This window comes from Dendrobates tinctorius, unplaced genomic scaffold (assembly GCF_039654945.1).
Source record: "Dendrobates tinctorius isolate UK_male_01 unplaced genomic scaffold, ASM3965494v1 ptg000164l, whole genome shotgun sequence".
Lineage (NCBI taxonomy): Eukaryota > Metazoa > Chordata > Amphibia > Anura > Dendrobatidae > Dendrobates > Dendrobates tinctorius.
Window position 1 is genome coordinate 4,150,517 of NW_027361831.1, and position 20,384 is coordinate 4,170,900.

At 42.0% G+C, this 20,384-nt stretch overlaps 1 protein-coding gene across 1 annotated transcript in view; it reads right to left on the bottom strand.

Moving 5' to 3' along the window:
• Positions 1–4,557: 4,557 nt before the first annotated feature.
• LOC141052992 (uncharacterized) overlaps positions 4,558–20,384 on the bottom strand; it is a 94,481-nt gene continuing 78,654 nt past the window's right edge. The window contains exon 15 of the mRNA XM_073550315.1: positions 4,558–6,683. Coding sequence (XP_073406416.1) covers positions 5,380–6,683 — 1,304 coding nt within the window. The 3' untranslated portion in view covers positions 4,558–5,379. The remainder of the gene's footprint in view (positions 6,684–20,384) is intronic.

Consider the following 20,384-nt stretch of genomic DNA (forward strand, 5'->3'; position numbering starts at 1 on the left):
GTCAGCATGTTTATCATAGAAAAGTTAAAAACGTTTGTTCACACACAGAGATGGTGGATTGAAAGAGATTGATGAATGGCAGATCGCCGAGATTGGGAGTTAGGAAGAAGAGGGAGGAGGACATGGTGGGTATTTTTGGGAGGTTTAAGGGAAGGTGTAGCAATACTCTTATCCATATAGAGAATAAGATGGAATATTGCATTTAATTAGCTCTTTAGATAATATATGTCTGTTAGTAACTGTATGTTTTACTTCAAATTTAAGTTCTAACTTGCTTTCTCATTGAAATAGGGGTGAATCCCACCAAAATGTTAGGGAGACTCCTACACATTTATTGAAGTCCAATATTAATCATTAATGTTGAACGTGACTATTAATAATTAATATACAACTTATTAAATGACACCTTAACACATTGTGTTCCTTATGCTATATATGTACGAAACAACGACTAACTGAGACAAAACCGTGTACTAATAAAGAATATTTATTACACACACATAAGTCTACAGCCTATTACACCCAAATACATTTATACCCAAGCTGGTGACTATAGATATGTATATTATTCAAGAAAGTAGTCCAAAAACATAATTAAGGTGCCAGACACTCCAAGATATAGAACGCGCACTTTCCAAAATATGTTTGTTTTTTTTTACCACCTACTGTAAGGATACAAAGTGATTCCAGCAACAATATAAAATTCATAATTGATTGATATATAATTAAAAATACAAAGAAAGAAAAGATACAGAGTAAAAAAACAGGGTGGGAATAAACCTCCAAAGCGGGGATGCGCACAAGCAAAGTAAGGCTGGGCCAACCATACAATTCAACATCTCATGACATAGGGATGTAATATAAAATACGATTAGTTATCAGGTATGCCAAAGCATTCAGTTCTGTCTCACTAGGGATAATTGAAATATATTAGAGGTTCAGAAAAAGTACTTAGTGCAAGAAAGGAACCCAATTAATAATTGCTTATGGACAGGTCATTATGCCGGCATACATGATAATATACAGCTCTGGCAAAAATTAAGAGACCACTTCCAAATGTTCAGTTTGTCTGATTTTTCTCTTTACAGGTAGATTGAGTAAAATGTAAATTGCTCTTTTAGTCTACAAACTTCTGACAACATGTCTCCGAATTTCGAAGCTCTAAATTTTGTATTTTTTTTCTGACAAAGAAAAATGGTCAAAATTAAAAAAAAAAAAACCCCCAGTGCTTTCAGACCTCAAATAATGCAGAGAAAACAAGTTCATAATCATTTAGAAACAACAATACTAATGTTTTAACTCAGGAAGAGTTCAGAAATCAATATTTTGTGGAAGAACCATGATTATTAATCACAGCTTTCATGCGTCTTGGCATGCTTTCCACCAGTCTTTCACACTACTTCTGGCTCAAAAAAATAAGCAGTTCTTCTTTGTTTGATGGCTTGTGACTATCCATCTTCCTCTTGATTACATTTCAGAGGTTTTCAATGGGGTTCAGGTCTGGAGATTGGGCTGCCCATGACAGGGGTTTGATGGGGTGGTCTCTTAATTTTTGCCAGAGCTGTATATTCACAAAAGCAGTTCAACAATGGTTAATGCATACGTTAAATCACGAAATGCCATGAAAGCGATAAATAAGATTAAACAAAAGAGAACTGCATTACCTAAAAGGACTGGAGATGCCAATATACAGAGGAAGACCAAGACAGCCACACATCCCCTACCCCATTGAAATAGGGGTGAATCCAGCCAAAATGTTAGGGGGACTCCTACACCTTTATCGAGGTCCGATATTAATCATTATTGTCGAACGTGACTATTAATAATTAATATACAATTTATTAAATGACACCTTTAACACATTCTGTTCCTTATGCTATACATGAAAGAACAGCAACTAACAGACAGAACCGTGCACTAATAAAGAATATTTATTCCACACACATAAGTTATATATGTATACATACACGTCAAATAGCAGGTCGTCAACCTAACACTAACTGTCCTGATATAGAAATCAAGGGCTTATTTCGCTAGATATCCAATAAGGGGTTAAGCATATAACCAACCTCAGGGTTAATGCAGGGATAAAAGGTGGATGCTTATCCCAGGATGCTTGTCATGATACCGGTGGAATAAGAGAGAGAAAGGATCTGGTACTAGGTTTTTAACCTCAGCAAAAAAAGAACAGTGTATAGTTCCAGGTGTGTGAAATGAGGTCAATAGTCTATTGTATTTTTCCCCATCCTCTGGTTAAGGTTCATCCTCCAATCCCTGACTGAGAGTTACCGTGGCATGTAACAGTTTGCGCACCCCTGGTCAAAATGAACGTTATTTTGAACACTTAAACTTGAAGCTGAAATGATCTCTAATAGGGCTAAGGTTAAAGAGAACACATTTTAAAACTGTATAATATATATTTATTGTAGATTTTTACGTGTGTTTAGGATCAAGATCTATTTGTAGAAGCCATCCTCTTTTCAACTTCAGCTTTTTTACAGATGGTGTTGGCATCAAGAATTTGTTGAAATTTTTCCCTATACCAGGCCATTGGCAGCAACACAACCTCGAAGCATGATTGATCCACCCCATTCTTAACAGTTGTTAAGATGTTCTTTTCCTGAAATGCTGTGCCCTTTTTTCCCAACACATACCTTTGATCATTGTGGCTAAATAGTTCTATTGTAACCTCATTGGTCTACAAAACTAGTTTCCAAAATGCATCAGGCTTGTTTAGATCTTCTTTTGCATACTTCTGACTCTGAAGTTTATCGTGAGGATGCAGGAGAGGTTTTCTTCTGATAGTATAAATAAATTTGGCACTCAACTCGTAGGAATCCTCTGAAAGGAAATACTTTTTTACTGCAGCCCAAAATAAAGGTATAAACATTTCGGTCATAGATCGACCTTCCTCAATGTACTGCAGTAGACGAGAACCTGTAATAATACAAGTGGTGTTTTGGAAGATATTGTTCAGTAGCTAAAATTAGGTGGTTGATGTAGTATAATAAAATATACCTGTACAGTATGGTTAGTCCTATTGAGGGTATAAATAAGGATCTAGAATAGTGTCAATAAATAGTGTCACCTAAAGGTATGGCACAAAGATGCAAGGAGTAATATAGAGCATACTAGTACCGGTGGTGAGTGGTGGCACAGTGCCGGCGTCCAAAGCAGTATCTAGCGCAGATACCGCATTGGACGCCGGCACTGTGCTACCAACGGTACTAGTATGCTCTATATTACTCCTTGCATCTTTATGCCATACCTTTAGGTGACACTATTTATTGGCACTATTTTAGATCCTTATTTATACGGCATCTACTACCTATATGGGCTTCCAGCCACCACCCACTACTGGTAATATTACTACTTCCCTTACTGGCTACCTCTGTATATGTTTAAAATGTCCTTCCATTAACTACTTTACCATATATCTACAGATGAACCACCACTACCTCATATTACCTTTTAGTGGTTTTTCTACATGGGTCAACTCACATCTACGGTATAGGTGAGCCTAACATTTTGCCACATATGTCCCATATGATTCTCATCTGGGTTCTCATCTATGGGTGTATTTAAATCCTTTATTACAGATACCTATTGTGTGATCTGCCCTACAACATTTTTTGACATTATATGGATATCTTTTAGTCCCACTTCTATTTTACTTGGGGTAAGCCAGGTGTAGTAAATTTATAGAGGTGTTTTTATACACACAGGCACTGTTTTATAACAGTAATTTTTTTTTCTCTCAATTCTCAGTTCTCTTCAGATCAATAAACTTCTGTACCAATTATTACACTCAATAGGATTAATCATTCTGTACAGGTATATTTTATTGTACTACATCAACCACCTAATTTTAGCTACTGAACAATATCATCCAAAACACCACGTGTATTATTTACAGGTTCTCGTCTACTCCCATTAACAACTTGTGCAGTCGGGCAAGTGTCCTTTTCCGATCTCCTTTTTCCTACCATCCCCATGTTCGCGATATTCGATTATGAAACAATTCTCCTTAGAGGAAACAATGAAGTGTTTTGTATAAATTGTCTCTGTGTTCTGAATTTTTGATTTATTGTATTATTTTTATTCTACTTATTTATATGCTGCAGCATGCTGAGGAAGGTCGATCTATGACCGAAACGTTTATACCTTTATTTTGGGCTGCAATAAAAAAAGTATTTCCTTTCAACGGATTCCTATGAGTTGAGTGCCAAATTTATTTATACTGTCTGTTGGTTTGGGAACCTATTTGAGCACCAACATGGCTGTGCCCCAAAATACTTTCTATTACGTTTTCTTCTGATGACTCTTCCATTAAGGCCATTTGTGCCTCTGTGTCTCTGAACAGTAGAATAATGTTCACAACTCCAGCCTGCTAAATCTTTATGAAGGTCTTTTGCAGTCAAGCAGGGGTTCCAATTTGCCTCTCTAACAATCATAGGAGCAGCTCACACTGAAATTTTGTTTGGTCTTCCAGACCTTATCTTCACCTCTACCGTGCCAGTTAACTGCCATTTCTTAATTACATTTCAAACTGAGGAAAGGGCAACTAGAAAACTTTTTGCTATCCTTTTATAGCCTACTCCTGCTTTATGGGCCTCCGCCATTTTTATTTTCAGAGTGGAAATCAACTGCTTAGAAGAACCCATAGCTGCTGGTTTTTGGCACAAGGTTAGAGGAGGCTGGGGTCGTATAAAGCTTGGAAATTTGCATCACCTGGTGTTTCCTAACGATGATAGTGAACAAGGCATAGCCCTAACAGGCTAATTAAGGTCTAAAACCTTAGTTTCACACAAATCTCCAAGAGTGTCCAACCTTTTGCATTGTCCCATTTTCCTTTTTGCAATTATTTAAAATGTAAAGGAAGACAATATATTTTTTTGCCTAAAATATGAAGTAAATGTGCCATCTTTAACTTTAGCCCTTTCAGACATCATTTCATCTTCAACTTGCTTAACTGTTCACAATAACAATTTTGACCAGGGGTGCCCAAACTTTTACATGCCACTGTATGATGTACCTTTGCAACCTCAGCTAATAGGACAGAATGGAACAATTTTTGGTTGTCCCCTTCCTAATAACACTATCTTAATAAAACTATTATCCATCTGCTTTTGTTGTACCTGGACTGGGCATACCTTTGTCCTAAGACAAACACACTGTGATCGCGTCTTTTGATGGGGAAGGGGGCTTCTGATATACACATATACATCTCCAACACTTTCCCTTTACATTCATTTACTTATCATTACTTTGACTCTCTGATATGTGTTTTATTGTACAGTTTGTCAAGAATACATGCTTACCCTGTGTGAGTTTTCCTTTGTGGTCAAAATGATTTTTGAGTAAAATATTTCCCAGTTTCTAGGTATGAGAATGACTTCTCCCTTTGTGAGATATTTCATGTTTAATAAGACTCCTTTTGTTGGTAAAATATCTTTCACATTCTGAACAGGAAAATGGCTTCTCCCCTGTGTGATTTCTCTGGTGACTAATAAGATGTGATATCTGCTTAAAAGGTTTCCCACATTCTGAACATGAAAATGGTTTCTCCCCTGTATGAGTTCTACGATGTGTAAAAAGATGTGATTTATGTAGAAAACATTTCCCACATTCTGAACATGAATATGGCTTCTCCCCTGTGTGAATTCTCTGATGTGTAAAAAGATGTGATTTCTTAGCAAAACATTTATCACATTCTGTACATACAAATGGCTTCTCCCCTGTGTGAATTCTCTGATGTGTAACAAGACTTGATCTATATGCAAAAAATTTCCCACATTCTGAACATGAAAATGGCTTCTTCCCTGTGTGACTTCTCTGATGTGTAACAAGATTTGATTTATCTGCAAAAGATTTATCACATTCTGAACACGAAAATGGCTTCTCCCCTGTGTGAGTTCTTTGATGTGTAAAAAGATGCGATTTCTTGGCAAAACATTTCTCACATTCTGAACATGAAAATGGCTTCTCCCCGGTGTGACTTCTCTGATGTGTAACAAGACTTGATCTATATGCAAAAAATTTTCCACAATCTGAACATGAAAATGGCTTGTTACCTGTGTGACTTCTCTGATGTATTAAAAGATGTGATTTATGTGTAAAGCATTTCCAACATGCAGAACATGAATATGATTTCTCCCCTGTGTGTGTTCTCTGATGTGTATAAAGAAGTGATTTATTGCCAAAACATTTCTGACATTCTGAACATGAATATGACTTTTCTCCTGTGTGAATTCTATAGTGTTTATCAAGTTTTGATTTATTTACAAAACATTTCCCACATTCTGAACATGCATATGGCTTCTCCCCTGTGTGCTTTCTCTGATGTGTAACAAGATTTGATTTATCTGCAAAAGATTTCTCACATTCTGAACATGAAAAAGGCTTCTCACCTGTGTGAGTCCTTTGATGTGTAACAAGTTTTGACTTACTTACAAAATGTTTACCACATTGTGAACATGAATATGGCTCCTCCCCTGTGTGAACTCTTTTTTCTGTAAGAAGCTTTACACTTTGGTTAAATGAATCAGAAGATAGGCCTTGTTTAAAATGATCATTTGATAGATCTTTTCTGTAAAAGGATGATGGTATTTCTGGAATGGCATAAACATTAGTTCTATCTTGTGAAGATGTCAGCTGTCCCTCTGATCTCCTGGTGCAGTCATCTGTCAAGATTAAAAATTATTTTTAAATTAAATATCCTGAATTAAATTTTTTAAAAATCCATTGAAACTCGTGTTGAAGTTATATAGCAAAATTCTATTATTTATTAAGACAAACTTTTTACAAGGCAAGAATAGACCTCAGAGCAGGAACCACTAGAATAATAAGTTCTACCCTCTTTCCATTCTGCTTCTCAAATATTGCAATAATAAGACTCCAAAAAGTATTACTGTATATAGCACAAAATACTAACAGAAGCTTCTAATCCCCCCCAGCCACCCCAAAGAAAACAAGACTCCACCTACATCCATCCTCTGTCAAGAGCAAAATAGAGGGTTTCCACATTATTAATAGTTGGAGAACTCTTGAACAGCAACATGGTTTCCAGTAACCAATCTAGCAAAATCTGTGATTTCAAAGCCAAACATCCCACTCGCTTCTGAGTTCTGCAGCTTGCCCTAACCCTGTTAGCATCCACATGTTCAGTGCTGTATTAAAGGGAAGAACCCACTTAAACATTTACAGTGTGCGTGTCTCCAGAAGCACAAGCTGGGCATCATTAATATGACATGCAAATGGTATATTGACAATTTTCCCTTTTCAATATCCACTACATGTTAGTTTCCAGAGAATACTTGCATGGTTAATAAAGTCACTACTCCTATAGTTGACTGAGAAAAATTGAGTCAACTTTATTAGCTTTTTCACTGTTCCGGTTTTCTGCCATTCTCACACCTTAGGTGATCTGCAAATGGTGCCAACAGACTATTCTAGCAAAATCTGCATTCCAATAGCCAAATGGCGCTCCTTCCCATCTGAGCCATGACATGTGCTGAAACAGTAAAATTTTGTTCAATTAAAAATAAGTTGTAAAATAAATTGTGGGGTAAAATTTTTCTACTACCCCTTGTGAAACTGTAAATAATTTAGGTACAGCAACAATTTAGTTACTTATTTTTTATTTTTGCATTGAACGTTTTGTCAATTATTGTGATACACATAAAGGGTTAAACTTCCTGAATGCCATTTTTTTCATATTTGGCTTTTCACACATACTGCCATTATTACCTCCTGTATACTTTAGCACTTTCTCTTGGATACCCCAATATACAGTGGGTACGGAAAATATTCAGACCCCTTTACATTTTTCACTCTGTTTCATTGCAGCCATTTGGTAAATTCAAAAAAGTTCATTTTTTGTTCTCATTAATGTACACTCTGCACCCCATCTTGACAGAAAAAAATAGAAATATAGAAATTTTTGCAAATGTATTAAAAAAGGAAAAACTGAAATATCACATGGTCTTAAGTATTCAGACCCTTTGCTCAGACACTCATATTTAAAAGGAAGGTGCCATAAAAAAAAATTTTTTCCCAGTAATTGAAAAAATGTAAAGAATATTTAAATTTTCTTAAAAAAATATTATTTGTTTATAATTTAGTAAAATATGAAAAATAATTTTAAAAGGTTTAGTATTTCCACTTTTAACCCCTTCATGACCAAGCCTATTTTGACCTTAATGACCAGGCCATTTTTTGCAATTCTGACCAGTGTCCCTTTATGAGGGAATAACTCAGGAACGCTTCAACGGATCCTAGCGATTCTGAGATTGTTTTTTCGTGACATATTGGGCTTCATGTTAGTGGTAAATTTAGGTTGATAATTTTTGCGTTTATTTGTCAAAAAATCAGAAATTTGGTGAAAATTTAGAAAATTTTGCAATTTTCAAATTTTGAATTTTTATTCTGTTAAACCAGAGAGTTATGTGACACAAAATAGTTAATAAATAACATTTCCCATATGTCTACTTTACATCAGCACAATTTTGGAAACAAAATATTTTTTTGTTAGGAAGTTATAAGGGTTAAAAGTTGACCAGCGATTTCTCATTTTTACAATAAAATTTACAAAACCATTTTTTTTAGGGACCACCTCACATTTGAAGTCACTTTGAGGGGTCTATATGGCAGAAAATACCCAAAAGTTACACCATTCTAAAAACTGCACCCCTCAAGCAACTCAAAACTACATTCAAGAAGATTATTAACCCTTCAGGTGTTTCACAGGAACTAAAGCAATGTGGAAAGAAAAAATGGACATTTTAATTTTTCCAACAAAAATTTTCTTTTAGCATCAATTTTTTCATTTTCACATGGGAAACAGGATAAAATGGATCCTAAAATTTGTTGGGCAATTTCTCCTGAGTACAACGATACCTCATATGTGGTCATAAACCACTGTTTGGGCGCACGGCACGGCTCAGAAGGGAAGGAGCGCCATTTGACTTTTTGAATGGAAAATATGCTGGAATATTTAGCGGTTGCCATGTCGTGTTTGGAGAGCCCCTGTGTGCATAAACATTAGAGCTCCTCCACAAGTGACCCCATTTTGGAAACTAGACCCCCCAAGGAACTTATCTAGATGCATAGTGATCACTTTGAACCCCCAGGTACTTCACAAATTGATCTGTAAAAAAAAAAAAATACTTTTTTTTCACAAAAATTTTCTTTTAGCCTCAGTTTTTTCAGTTTCACATGGGCAACAGGATAAAATGGATCCTAAAATTTGTTGAGCAATTTCTCCTGAGTGCACAGATACCTCATATGTGGTCATAAACCACTGTTTGGGTGCACGGCATGGCCCGGAAGGCAAGGAGCACCATTTGACTTTTTGAATGGAAAATTAGCTCCAATCGTTATCGGACACCATGTCGCATTTGGAGAGCCCCTGTGCACCTAAACATTGGAGCTCCCCCACAAGTGACCCCATTTTGGAAACTAGACCCCCTAAGGAACTTATCTAGACATGTAGGGAGCACTTTGAACCCCCAAGTGCTTCACAAAAGTTTATAACACAGAGCAGTGAAAATAAAAAATATTTTTTTTTCCTCAAAAATGATTTTTAGCACACTATTTTTAATTTTCACAAGGCTAACAGGAGAAATTGGACCACAAATCTTGTTGTCCAGTTTGTCCTGAGTACGCTGGTACCCCATATGTGGGGGGAACCACTGTTTGGGCACACGGCAGGGCTCAGAAGGGAAGGAGCGCCATTTGACTTTTTGAAATGCAAATTACTTCCAATCGTTAGCGGACACCATGTTGTGTTTGGAGAGCCCCTGTGTGCCTAAACATTGGAGCTCCCCCACAAATGACCCCATTTTGGAAACTAGACCCCCTAAGGAACTTATCTAGATGTGTAGTGAGCACCTTGAACCCTCAAGTGCTTCACAAAAGTTTATGACGCAGAGCCGTGAAAATAAAAAAAAAAAATTTTCCCTCAAAAAATTATTTTTTAGTGCGCAATTTTTTATTTTCACAAGGGTACCAGGATAAATTAGACCCCAAAATTTATTGTCCAGTTTGTCCTGAGTACGCTGGTACCCCACATGTGGGGGGGAACCACTGTTTGGGCACACGTCGGGGCTCGGAAGGGAAGTAGTGACATTTTGAAATGCTGACTTTGATGGAATGGTCTGCGGGTGTCATGTTACATTTGCAGAGCCCCTGATGTACCTAAACTGTGGAACCCCCCCACAAGTAACCCTATTTTGGAAACTAGACCCCCCAAGGAACTTATCTAGATGTGTGGTGAGCACCTTGAACCCCCAAGCGCTTCACAGAAGTTTATAACGCAGAGCCGTGAAAATAAAAAATATTTTTTTTTCCACAAAAAAAAAAAAAAAAAAGGTTTTTAGCCAGCAATTTTTTTTTTCACAAGGGTAGCAGGATAAATTGGACCCCAAAAGTTGTTGTACAGTTTGTCCTGAGTACGCTGGTGCCCCATATATGGGGAGGAACTATTGTTTGGGCACACGTAAGGGCTCGGAATGGAAGTAGTGGCGTTTTGAAATGCAGACTTTGATGGAATGGTCTGCGGTCGTCATTACGTTTGCAGAGCCCCTGATGTGCCTAAACAATAGAAACCCCCCACAAGTGACCCCATTTTGGAAACTAGACCTCCCAAGTAACTTATCTAGATGCCTGGTGAGCACTTTGGACCCCCAAGTGCTTCACAGAAGTTTATAACGCAGAGATGTGAAAATTAAAAAAAAATTTTTTTCCACAAAAATATTTTTTTAGCCCCCAATTTTTTATTTTCCCAAGGGTACCAGGAGAAATTAGACCCCCAAAGTTGTTGTGCAATTTTTCCTGAATACGCTGATACCCCATATGTTGGGGTAAACCACTGTTTGGGCACACGTCGGGGCTTGGAAGGGAGGAAGCACCGTTTAACTTTTTGAACGCAAAATTGGCTGGAATCAATGGTTGCACCATGTCGCGTTTGGTGACCCCCTGATGTGCCTAAACAGTGGAAACCCCTCAATTCTAACTCCAGCCCTAACCCCAACACACCCCTAACCACAGCCCTACCCCCAACACATCCCTAACCCTAATTCCAACCCTAACCATAACCCTAACCACAAGCCTAACCCTAATTCCAACCCTAACCCTAATTCCAACCCTAACCCTTTCCAACCCTAACCCTTTCCAACCCTAACCCTCTTTCCAACCCTAACCCTCTTTCCAACCCTAACCCTAACCCTCTTTCCAACCCTAACCCTCTTTTCAACCCTAACCCTCTTTTCAACCCTAACCCTAACCCTCTTTTCAACCCTAACCCTCTTTTCAACCCTAACCCTCTTTTTAACCCTAACCCTCTTTTCAACCCTAACCCTCTTTTTAACCCTAACCCTAACCCTCTTTTTAACCCTAACCCTCTTTTCAACCCTAACCCTAATGGAAAAATAAAAATAAAAATATTTTCTTTATTTTATTAGTTCTGCCTACCTATGGGGGTGATAATCGGGGGGTTTATTTACTTTTTCTTTCATTTTGATCACTGTGAGAGTGATCAAAATGAAAGAATGGAATCTGCAGCCGGCAGATTCGGGCGGGCGCACTGCGCATGCGCCCGCCATTTTCAAAGATGGCGGCGCCCATCATCCGGACCCGAGACACACCGGGAGGGACGGGGGGACTCAGGAGGTACCGGGGGGGTGAGGGGGGATCGGAGGCTGGCGGGGAGCAGAGGGAATGGGAGGGGGGCAGATGATGACAGCGGCGGCAGATCGCCGCTGTCATTCAGTTGCGGGGGGGGCGATCGCCGGTGGGGGGGGGGGAATCGGTGTCTCCAGCCATGTCCGATGCTATAGCAGCGTCGGACATGGCTGGATTGTAATATTTCATCAATTTTCATTGATGAAATATTACTATCGCTCTGATTGGCTGTTTCACTTTTAACAGCCAATCAGAGCGATCGTAGCCACGTGGGGGCGAAGCCACGCCCCCTGTGGTGAATTACAAAGCCCCCTGTATCTGCGGGTCGGGTGACCTTTCAGTGACCTCGGTCACCCGACCCGCAGGGGGGCTTTGAAGTCATGACGCCACATAGGCGTCACTTGTCAGATTTGAACCAGGTTTCATGACGCCTATGTGGCGTCATTGGTCGTGAAGGGGTTAAACACTAGGGGGAGCAGCTACTGAAATTTGACAAAAACCTAGTGTACAACTAGCTCACATTACTGCACTGCAGTAAATATGGTCTGAGTCTGCTGACATGGGTGTGATGTCACTCCTCTCCTCCCCTTCTGAGTGTTTGCTAAGGGATAAGAGAGGATGACATTTAGCAACACAGTGCGGAGCCATTTTGTTGGTGACCGCAAAGTTATACTGACAAGTAGACAGTCACCGAGGATGGCAGGCAGCAACGATTCTGGGAGCAGGGTGACAGCAGCACAGAGTATTTCAGGAGAGCAGTGAGCTGCTCTATGGGAGGTCATAGAGGGAGATATATGGTGGAGGGAGCAGAGTGACAAGAGCACAGAGTATTTCAGAAGCAGTGTGCTGGTCTATGGGGGGGCACTCTGTTCGGTGCACGGAGCAGCCAGGGATTGTACTTAGAGCGCTGTCTTTCATACACATGGATGGACCGTCTGCTTGTCTTCTCCACAGAAATCCAGGAAACATTTCTGCTGATTGATGGCCTGTTCTGATACAGACTTTGCATGCAAAGACCCCATTCCCCTCCTCAGATCCTGTCCTGGTGATGTGTTAAAGCGAGGCGAGGCATCCTGCTAGTGCATTAGTCAGGGTTTTGGTGAGTTAACCTTTCAAATGTGTTTTTAATTTTTGGGAATTTTTTCCTTATGTGCGCTGTTCAGATTTAATGTTAGGGACTCACAAAATTTGGGGACCCTTGACGTTGGGTTGTGAGCTAATCTACTTTGGCCAAAATAGTAACTAATACCCCATATCTTTTTATCTTTTTGCACTTTTTATCATTTTTGCAGGATGCAGCTAGACCTCTTCATGTTGGCTTGTTTTTTTCTGTGTGACGCATATATATAGTGCTGAGCAGCCCGCCTGCTAATACTATGGGCGTCATTAATAGACTGTTCAGACACTTTGCGCCACACTTATCTGTGTGACTGATGTCCTATGCAAGCCCTATTTGTGTGCATTTTTTCCACTAGGCAGCCAGACCATCTTGGGTTACTGGCTGTTTTCATCAGTGGTTTGCACCTGTGCTGCCCCAGCCTTTATCAATGGAGGTCTGCTGCATCCTGCTAGTGCATTAGTCAGGGTTTTGGTGAGTTAACCTTTCAGAAAGTGATGCAATGCATGACAGACTGCCTTTAATTCCTTTAAATTTGAGGAGTCATCAGCTTCCTCTATGGACCACTGACGCTGGGTCAGATCATCACCCATATGAGCTCCCCATCCATCGGGACTAGCATCAGTAGTAACTATCCTAGAAGGTTTTACTACCCATGAAACCCCCCTAGAAAGATGATCCTGATCTAACCACCAGGACAGGTAGCTTATTCCTTCTAACGACAGAGTCATTCTACCGCCGAGGTGACCATGCAGTCGTTCTTCTGCATAGAGGATCGCTTGCTATAGAAATTTGTCCCTTTGGACTGCTGGAATGCAGGACGTGGGGGACCCCAGGAGGGACATAACATTTTTCAGGTCGAGGACAGTCATGAAGCATCTCGGAAATAAACGTTTAATAACCGATCTTATAGACATTTTGAAGGTGTGAAATCGAAGGAAAGTATTCAATCTCTTCAAATTAATGATGGTTCTATAAGAACCATCTGGCTTGGAGACCAGGAACAAAGGGGAATAAAATCCCCTTCCCTCCTAGTCTCTTGGGACATCCATCAGGACATGCTTAGACAACAGACTCAAAACCTCCAACTCAAGAGCCTCTTGTTGTGAAGGGGATTTAAGAGAGGTCATGATAAAGGAATCTGGAGGAACTCGACGAAACCCCAGCTTCAAACCAGATTCTACTAAGGCCCTCCTGTAGGACGGAACACACTGGTTAGGGAGCCACTTCTTTCTCTCTCCCGCCTTGGTGAGGATCACATTGAGAACCTTGCCAAAAAGGAACTCACCTTGACATGGAATTGCACAACTTAGACTTCGATTACGCATCACCCCTCCAGCCTTTCAGCCATAAGGCACGATGAGCAAAATTAACGAGACTAGCTGACCTAGCCGCCATGCGTAGGGAGTCCACAGAAGCATCAGCTAGATATGCTGTGGATCCCCTGATCAATGGAATAGAGGACAACAGCTTCTCTCTAGACACTCCCTTCTTGATCTGTTCTTCCAGCTGGTCAACCCAAACCAGCAAGGACCTTGCTGTACACATGCTGGATATAGCTGGTCGAAAGGCTCCGGTACAGGATTCCCATGATCTTTTGAGTAATGTCTCTGCTTTGCTGTCTAGAGGGTCAGACAGAACCCCAGAGTCCTCTACAGGCAGGACAGAATGTCCAGAAGTCGAAGCCACTGCAGCGTTCACCTTGGACCAAATTATCAAGTCATCATCAAGAAAGGGATACCTCTTCTTGGATGATGAAGGGAGGAACCCTCGCTGCCCCTGCTTGTCACACTCCTTGACAAATCTTTCACGGCTCCGATAACCTAAACAAAACATGATCTCCTGGGTAGACCTGGCTTCTTTTGCCTCTGAAAGCCCCATGGTGTTTCTATCTGATTTCACCAGGTTATCAATGCTCTTTATGGGGAAACAAGATCACCCCTCCTCACCAGATGATGACGACAGGGAACTGGAGACAGGGGTAACACTCCTTGGTTTGGACCTATGCTTCTTAGGTCTGTTTGAAAGTTCTAGGGACTGGAGCTCTTCTCTTATCATTGTCCGTATATCAGCAGACCTAACCAATGACTTCTCCTCTAAAGTCTGGCTGATACAATTCTGACAGTCTATTAAGATAGGTGTCAGGAAGAGACTACGAACACAAGGCACATTCTTTGTGTTTGGATTTTTTAGTTTTCTTAGCCTGAAAGCAAGGTACACAGAAAGAAGAGGAATCAGCTTAGTAGACAGAGTCATGTAACACTCACGCAGTGAAGCTTGTCAATGTGGTACTGGTTCTGAAGGCGGAGGCACTGAACGAGTTCTAGACGGTTCAGCTCTTACTCTGTACACTATTGTCAGTGGAGTTGCCCTCTCAGGAACGCCCACTGCTGCTCTTCGGATTGCTGTGTATCTGCACTTTCACCACCTGTGGGTGCACCTCAGATTCTCCTGGAAAGGACACGTTGCGGGTACGCCGGCAGCAGGAGGCCGCCAGATCTAATACTTACATCCCGTCCATCCCTCTACATGCCGGAATACCCCTCCCCGGACCCCCAGAAGTGAATTCCAAGCACTTCCGGTTCAGGAACTCCGAATGGCCAGTGCGCATGCGCGGGCTGAAACCCGAAACTACTGTCCGATTGAGGAGCAGGGCGGCCGATGCTCGCACCCTGCTCCCCTAGATGAATGCCTGCCTGTTCCTGCTGCACCGCGATCCACGTGAGCCAGGATGGCCTCTCCAGGAACCTGGCCTCACGCCATCCACCTCCAGACGTGGGGAGAGTCTGATAGGCAAGGCTCTCCCGATGCTGCTTCTGGAGCTGCAGACACTGCCATTCCCACAGAGACCGCACAGGCGGCTGCAATTTCGCGCAGGTACGCCTTTATCCTGCAGGTTCCCATAAGAACAGGAAACCAACTGAGGAGGCGAGGGGGACCGACCCTTTTATTCTGAAGGTTTCCTGGTACTATAGGTACTCTCTCATGTGGGTGCTGTTGTGGCGAGAAGAAAAAATGAACTTTTTTGAATTTACCAAATGGCTGCAATGAAACAAAAAGTGAAAAATTTAAAGGGGTCTGAATACTTTCCATACCCACTGTATGCCCTTGACTTGTTCACTTGCATATATATTACCTGGCATTTTTACCTTACTGTATACTCCCCTTTTAAATAATGTAAATTATACATGACTTACGCTCTTTTCCTGTTTGTACATGTAGGCACCCCTGTTAGCTGTGTCACCACTTCACCATGTGTCTCAAATAAAGGTGTTTTAATGTCTATTCGTTTCACTCATCCTTTATTTTTAGTATCTCCCTGACCTATAATCGTTTTTTTTCCCCTATTGGGTTTACTACTTACTCCGAATGGTCTGTCATTCCTCTATGTGCACATACTGTATATGTCACTATTTACAATTGAACTGTTCATACAAAAATTAGTTTGATGTATATATACTGCTCTGGTTCAGTATTTTAAAAAATCCTAAGTAGAAAATACTAAAAAAAAAGGACAACGTGTTTGGTGAACATGGTATTGATATTGCATAATACACACCAGTTGATTTAAAATGCATGTATTAAGTACTGATTTTTAAATTAGGCTTTATTCCCTTTATAGATATAATTTCCCGGCCTTCTTTCAAGTGATTAATGGGTTACTTTCTAGATGGTCTAAGTTTCCACTCTCACTTTTTGGTAGAGCAAATTCGATAAAGATGTCTATAATACCTAAGTTCTTATACATGGTGCAGGTTTTACCGGTTCCGATCACACGAGCGGTGTTGAGGAGGGTTCAGACCGTGCTGCTAAATTTTTTTTGGGGGGTCAGAGATGACATTGAATAGCCAAATCAGTCCTCACATCTCCAAAAATGCAGGGGGGTATTGCTTTTCCAGACATCTGGAGATACTACTTGGCCATGCATCTTAGAAGGATACCAGCTTGGGCCTCCTTGCGGGCTTATAGCAAATGGGTAGAAATCCAAACTTTGGATGGCTCCAGCGCATCCCAGTTCATTGCTATGGGGAGATGGGAGTACCTGCCCCTCAGTGCCTCTGCTGGGTCTATGGCATTTACAATGAAAATTTAGAGGATAAGCAGCAGGGCCTTTCCATTGATCTCCCCTAGATCCCCTATGATCTCCTTCCTTTTTACACCCTCCATACCTGATAGTCTTACTGCAGCTATGATGGAACCATGGCTTCAAGCACAATTATTTTATTACGTGGATATTGTAGACCCCTTTAACAGAAATATTCTTACTTTCCAGACTCTTAGAGAGTGGTTTAAACTCCCACTTAGGACCTACTTGTCATACTTACAGATCCGCCACCTGGCCTTAACTTTATATAAAAACACAACGTTCTCTGCCCCACTTCCTTTGAACGACTCTGTAAAGGGAATCCCTCTACAAAGGGTTCGATCACAGACATTTATAATACACTGTTCACTCTGCCATCAGACCCCCCCTCCTAAACATGCCTACATGATTAAGTAGGAGAGATACCTGGGGAGGGAACTTCCGCTTCCTGTCTGACAGGTCATATGGTCTAAGGGTACCGTTACACCTAGCGACTCACCAGCGATCCCGACCAGCGATATGACGCGGTCAGGATCGCTGGTGAATCGCTGGGTGGTCGCTAGTGAGCTGCCACTCAGGCAGATCTCAGCAGCGACATCGCAGGGGACGGGGATCGCTACTTACCTGTCAGACGCGGCAATCCTGCGTCCTCCCGCCCGGCTCCACACGTCGCTCGTCGTCACAGCATGAAGCGCCGCAGGAAGTAACCGACGAGGAATGATCCAGCAGCTTCTCGCGCGATCAGCGATTACCAGCGGGGGAGCCGGTCGGAGGTAAGTATCACATGCAGCGATATCGCTAGCAATATCGCTGCAACGTCACAAAATCGGTGACTTTACAGCGATATTGCTAGCGATATCGCAGTGTGTAACGGGGGCTTTAGGCAGCTAAATCGTCACCATGCATAATACAGAAGGAAAATCAGTACAAGATACTGATGCATTGGTATCATACGCCGGAGGTTTGACATAATATTTACCCTGCCACAGCAGATAGATGCTGGAGATGCCCGGGGCTATGGGCTCATTGCCACATATATTCTCAGATTCCCAGGCTATATCCCCGTTCTGGAAGAGGGTACAGGGGTTGATTTCTCAGGTGTTGGATGTAGAGATTCCTCTGGATCCTGTGACTTATTTGCGAAATGTTCCCCCTGTGCCTATGGGCCCTGCCAGGCTGCTCCTCCATATCCTAACATCGGCAAAGTGTCTAATAGCCTCGCACTGGAAGAAAAGGTCAGCTCCCTCCATGATAAAACTCAGGATGAGGATTAAAGAAATGAGTCACATGGAGAATCTTACGGCCAGTATTAATAATCACCTATATTTGTTTAATTGCATCTGGGCTCCATGGGATGACTATGTAACTAAGCTAACCAATTGATGTTACGTGCCTTCTTTCTTTCATGCCTTTTCTCCCTCCCTGACTTTTTCCCCTATCTCTTTCCTGTACGCCATCTACTCTTAGGCCTCTTTCACACATCAGGTTTTCGCCGTCAGGCGCGATCCGGCGCTTTTGACAGAAACCGGATCCGGCGAAATGCAATGCCGGATCCGGTTTCCCCCCCATTGACTTGCATTTGCGCCGGATCGCGCCGGATGGCCATGCGTTTCATCCGGTTTTCGCCGGATCCGGCAATGTGTCGCGATCCGGCGTCTGGAAAAAACGGTGACTGTAATGTTTTTTGTCTCCGGCGAAAAAGCCGGACACGCCGGATCCGGCGCGTCCGGCTTTTTCACACAATGAAAGCCTATGAGCGCCGCAATGCGCCGGATCCGGTTTTTTGGTCTGAGCATGCTCAGTAGCTCTGCCCACAAGACATATATAAAAGCAAGACAGTGGGACCCACAGCCACACCCAACATGCCACCCAAGACAGCAACCAGGCGCAGGAGAACGCAGGAGACCACTGCAGCACCATCCGCACCACCACCACCCCAAATGGAGCAGCAAATAGAACATGCTGAGGAGGGGAAGCCAGCAGCAGATGAGAGACGGTAATTATCAAATAACCCATTCCTCCAAACTAGGGCTATTGAATATCAAGATATTCATTGGCCCTTTGTTTCTCTTTATTCAACAGCCGCCCAATAGATGCAGCAGCAGCAGCAGCAATGGCAGCAGCTGGAACACCACCCACAGGCATGGAGTGTGGCCACCAGGAAGACAGCACATCATCTTCTGGGAGCCCTCCCTCGCATCGTCAGCGTTTGACGGTAAGTTTTTATTTCCAAAATCCATCTTCTCTGTAATATATGTCTATTCATTGCCTTTTATTTCAAAACAGGAATCACAAGATGAAGAGGAGCTCCCAGAAGAAGAAGGAAGGGGTGGACAGACACCTGGAGTGGGCTCACAATTGGTAAGTTTTTTGCATCAAACGCAGAAACACAACATCACACTACACACAACACATAGAAAACAATGTTCTGCAGACCACACACAGCAAACAAATGCCTACATCCAAAGACATAACATTTTTTGTTTTCTTCTCTAGTCTTCCCAATCTGGTGCTTGGCCAAGAGGTCCTCGCAGTGCCTCCCAGGGTCGTCGGCGACAGCAACGCGACGGTCACCAGCGTGTAAGTATAAATATTTTTGCTTTGTTTTTTTGCACTTTTTATTTCATTTCTTTTGTGGAGACTAATTATGTTATTTTTGTCTTTTTCTTTAACAGCCTTCACAGCGTGCTCCCGACTCTGACGGTGAGGATGGAGGGATTGATGTGGACCGCCTCATCGATCTCGTCAGAGAAAGGGAGCCGCTCTGGAATATGGCTGACCGCCGCCACGCTGACCTGATCGTTACCCGACGACTCTGGGAGGAAATCTGTTCGCTCCTTGTGGGCCGCTGGGAGGACCTCGAAGCTCGGGCCCAGATTAAAGAGCGTAAGTATATACAGTAACGGTTGCTTGATTTAAACCAGTGTTTCCCGAACTCCAGTCCTCGTGGTCCCCACGGATCATGTGTTCAGGATTTCTATTTACTATGGAAATCCTGAAAACATGACCCCTGGGGACCATGAGGACTGGAGTTTGGGAAACACTGATGTTGTATACTAACCACTCCTTTCTCGTTTCAGGGAACAGAATTGTGAATCGGTGGCGGTCTGTGAGAGATCGTTTCAAGAAGGAGTTCAATAAAGAGATGCGGGCCCCGAGTGGATCTGGAGGACGCAGGAGCAAGTACAAGTACGCAGAAGCCCTGTCGTTCCTCCGGGAAACAATGGTCACCAGAAGGTAAATATTACACACCACATGTGAAAAAAAATGTTATATGTACATTTTTTTTTCAGCCAGGGCCATACCATGTCAGTATTTTAATTGTTTTTTTTTCTCTTTATTCCACAGCACGGTGAGCAGCACTCGGGAGCCGGCACGATTGGACCCTTCTGAGGCGATCCCTGAGGAGACCGGCACCGAGGGACACTTCGACCGCCCCGGTACATCTGCACCTTCCCAGCCTTCCCACACATTCGACCCATCTGTCCCATCCACCAGCAC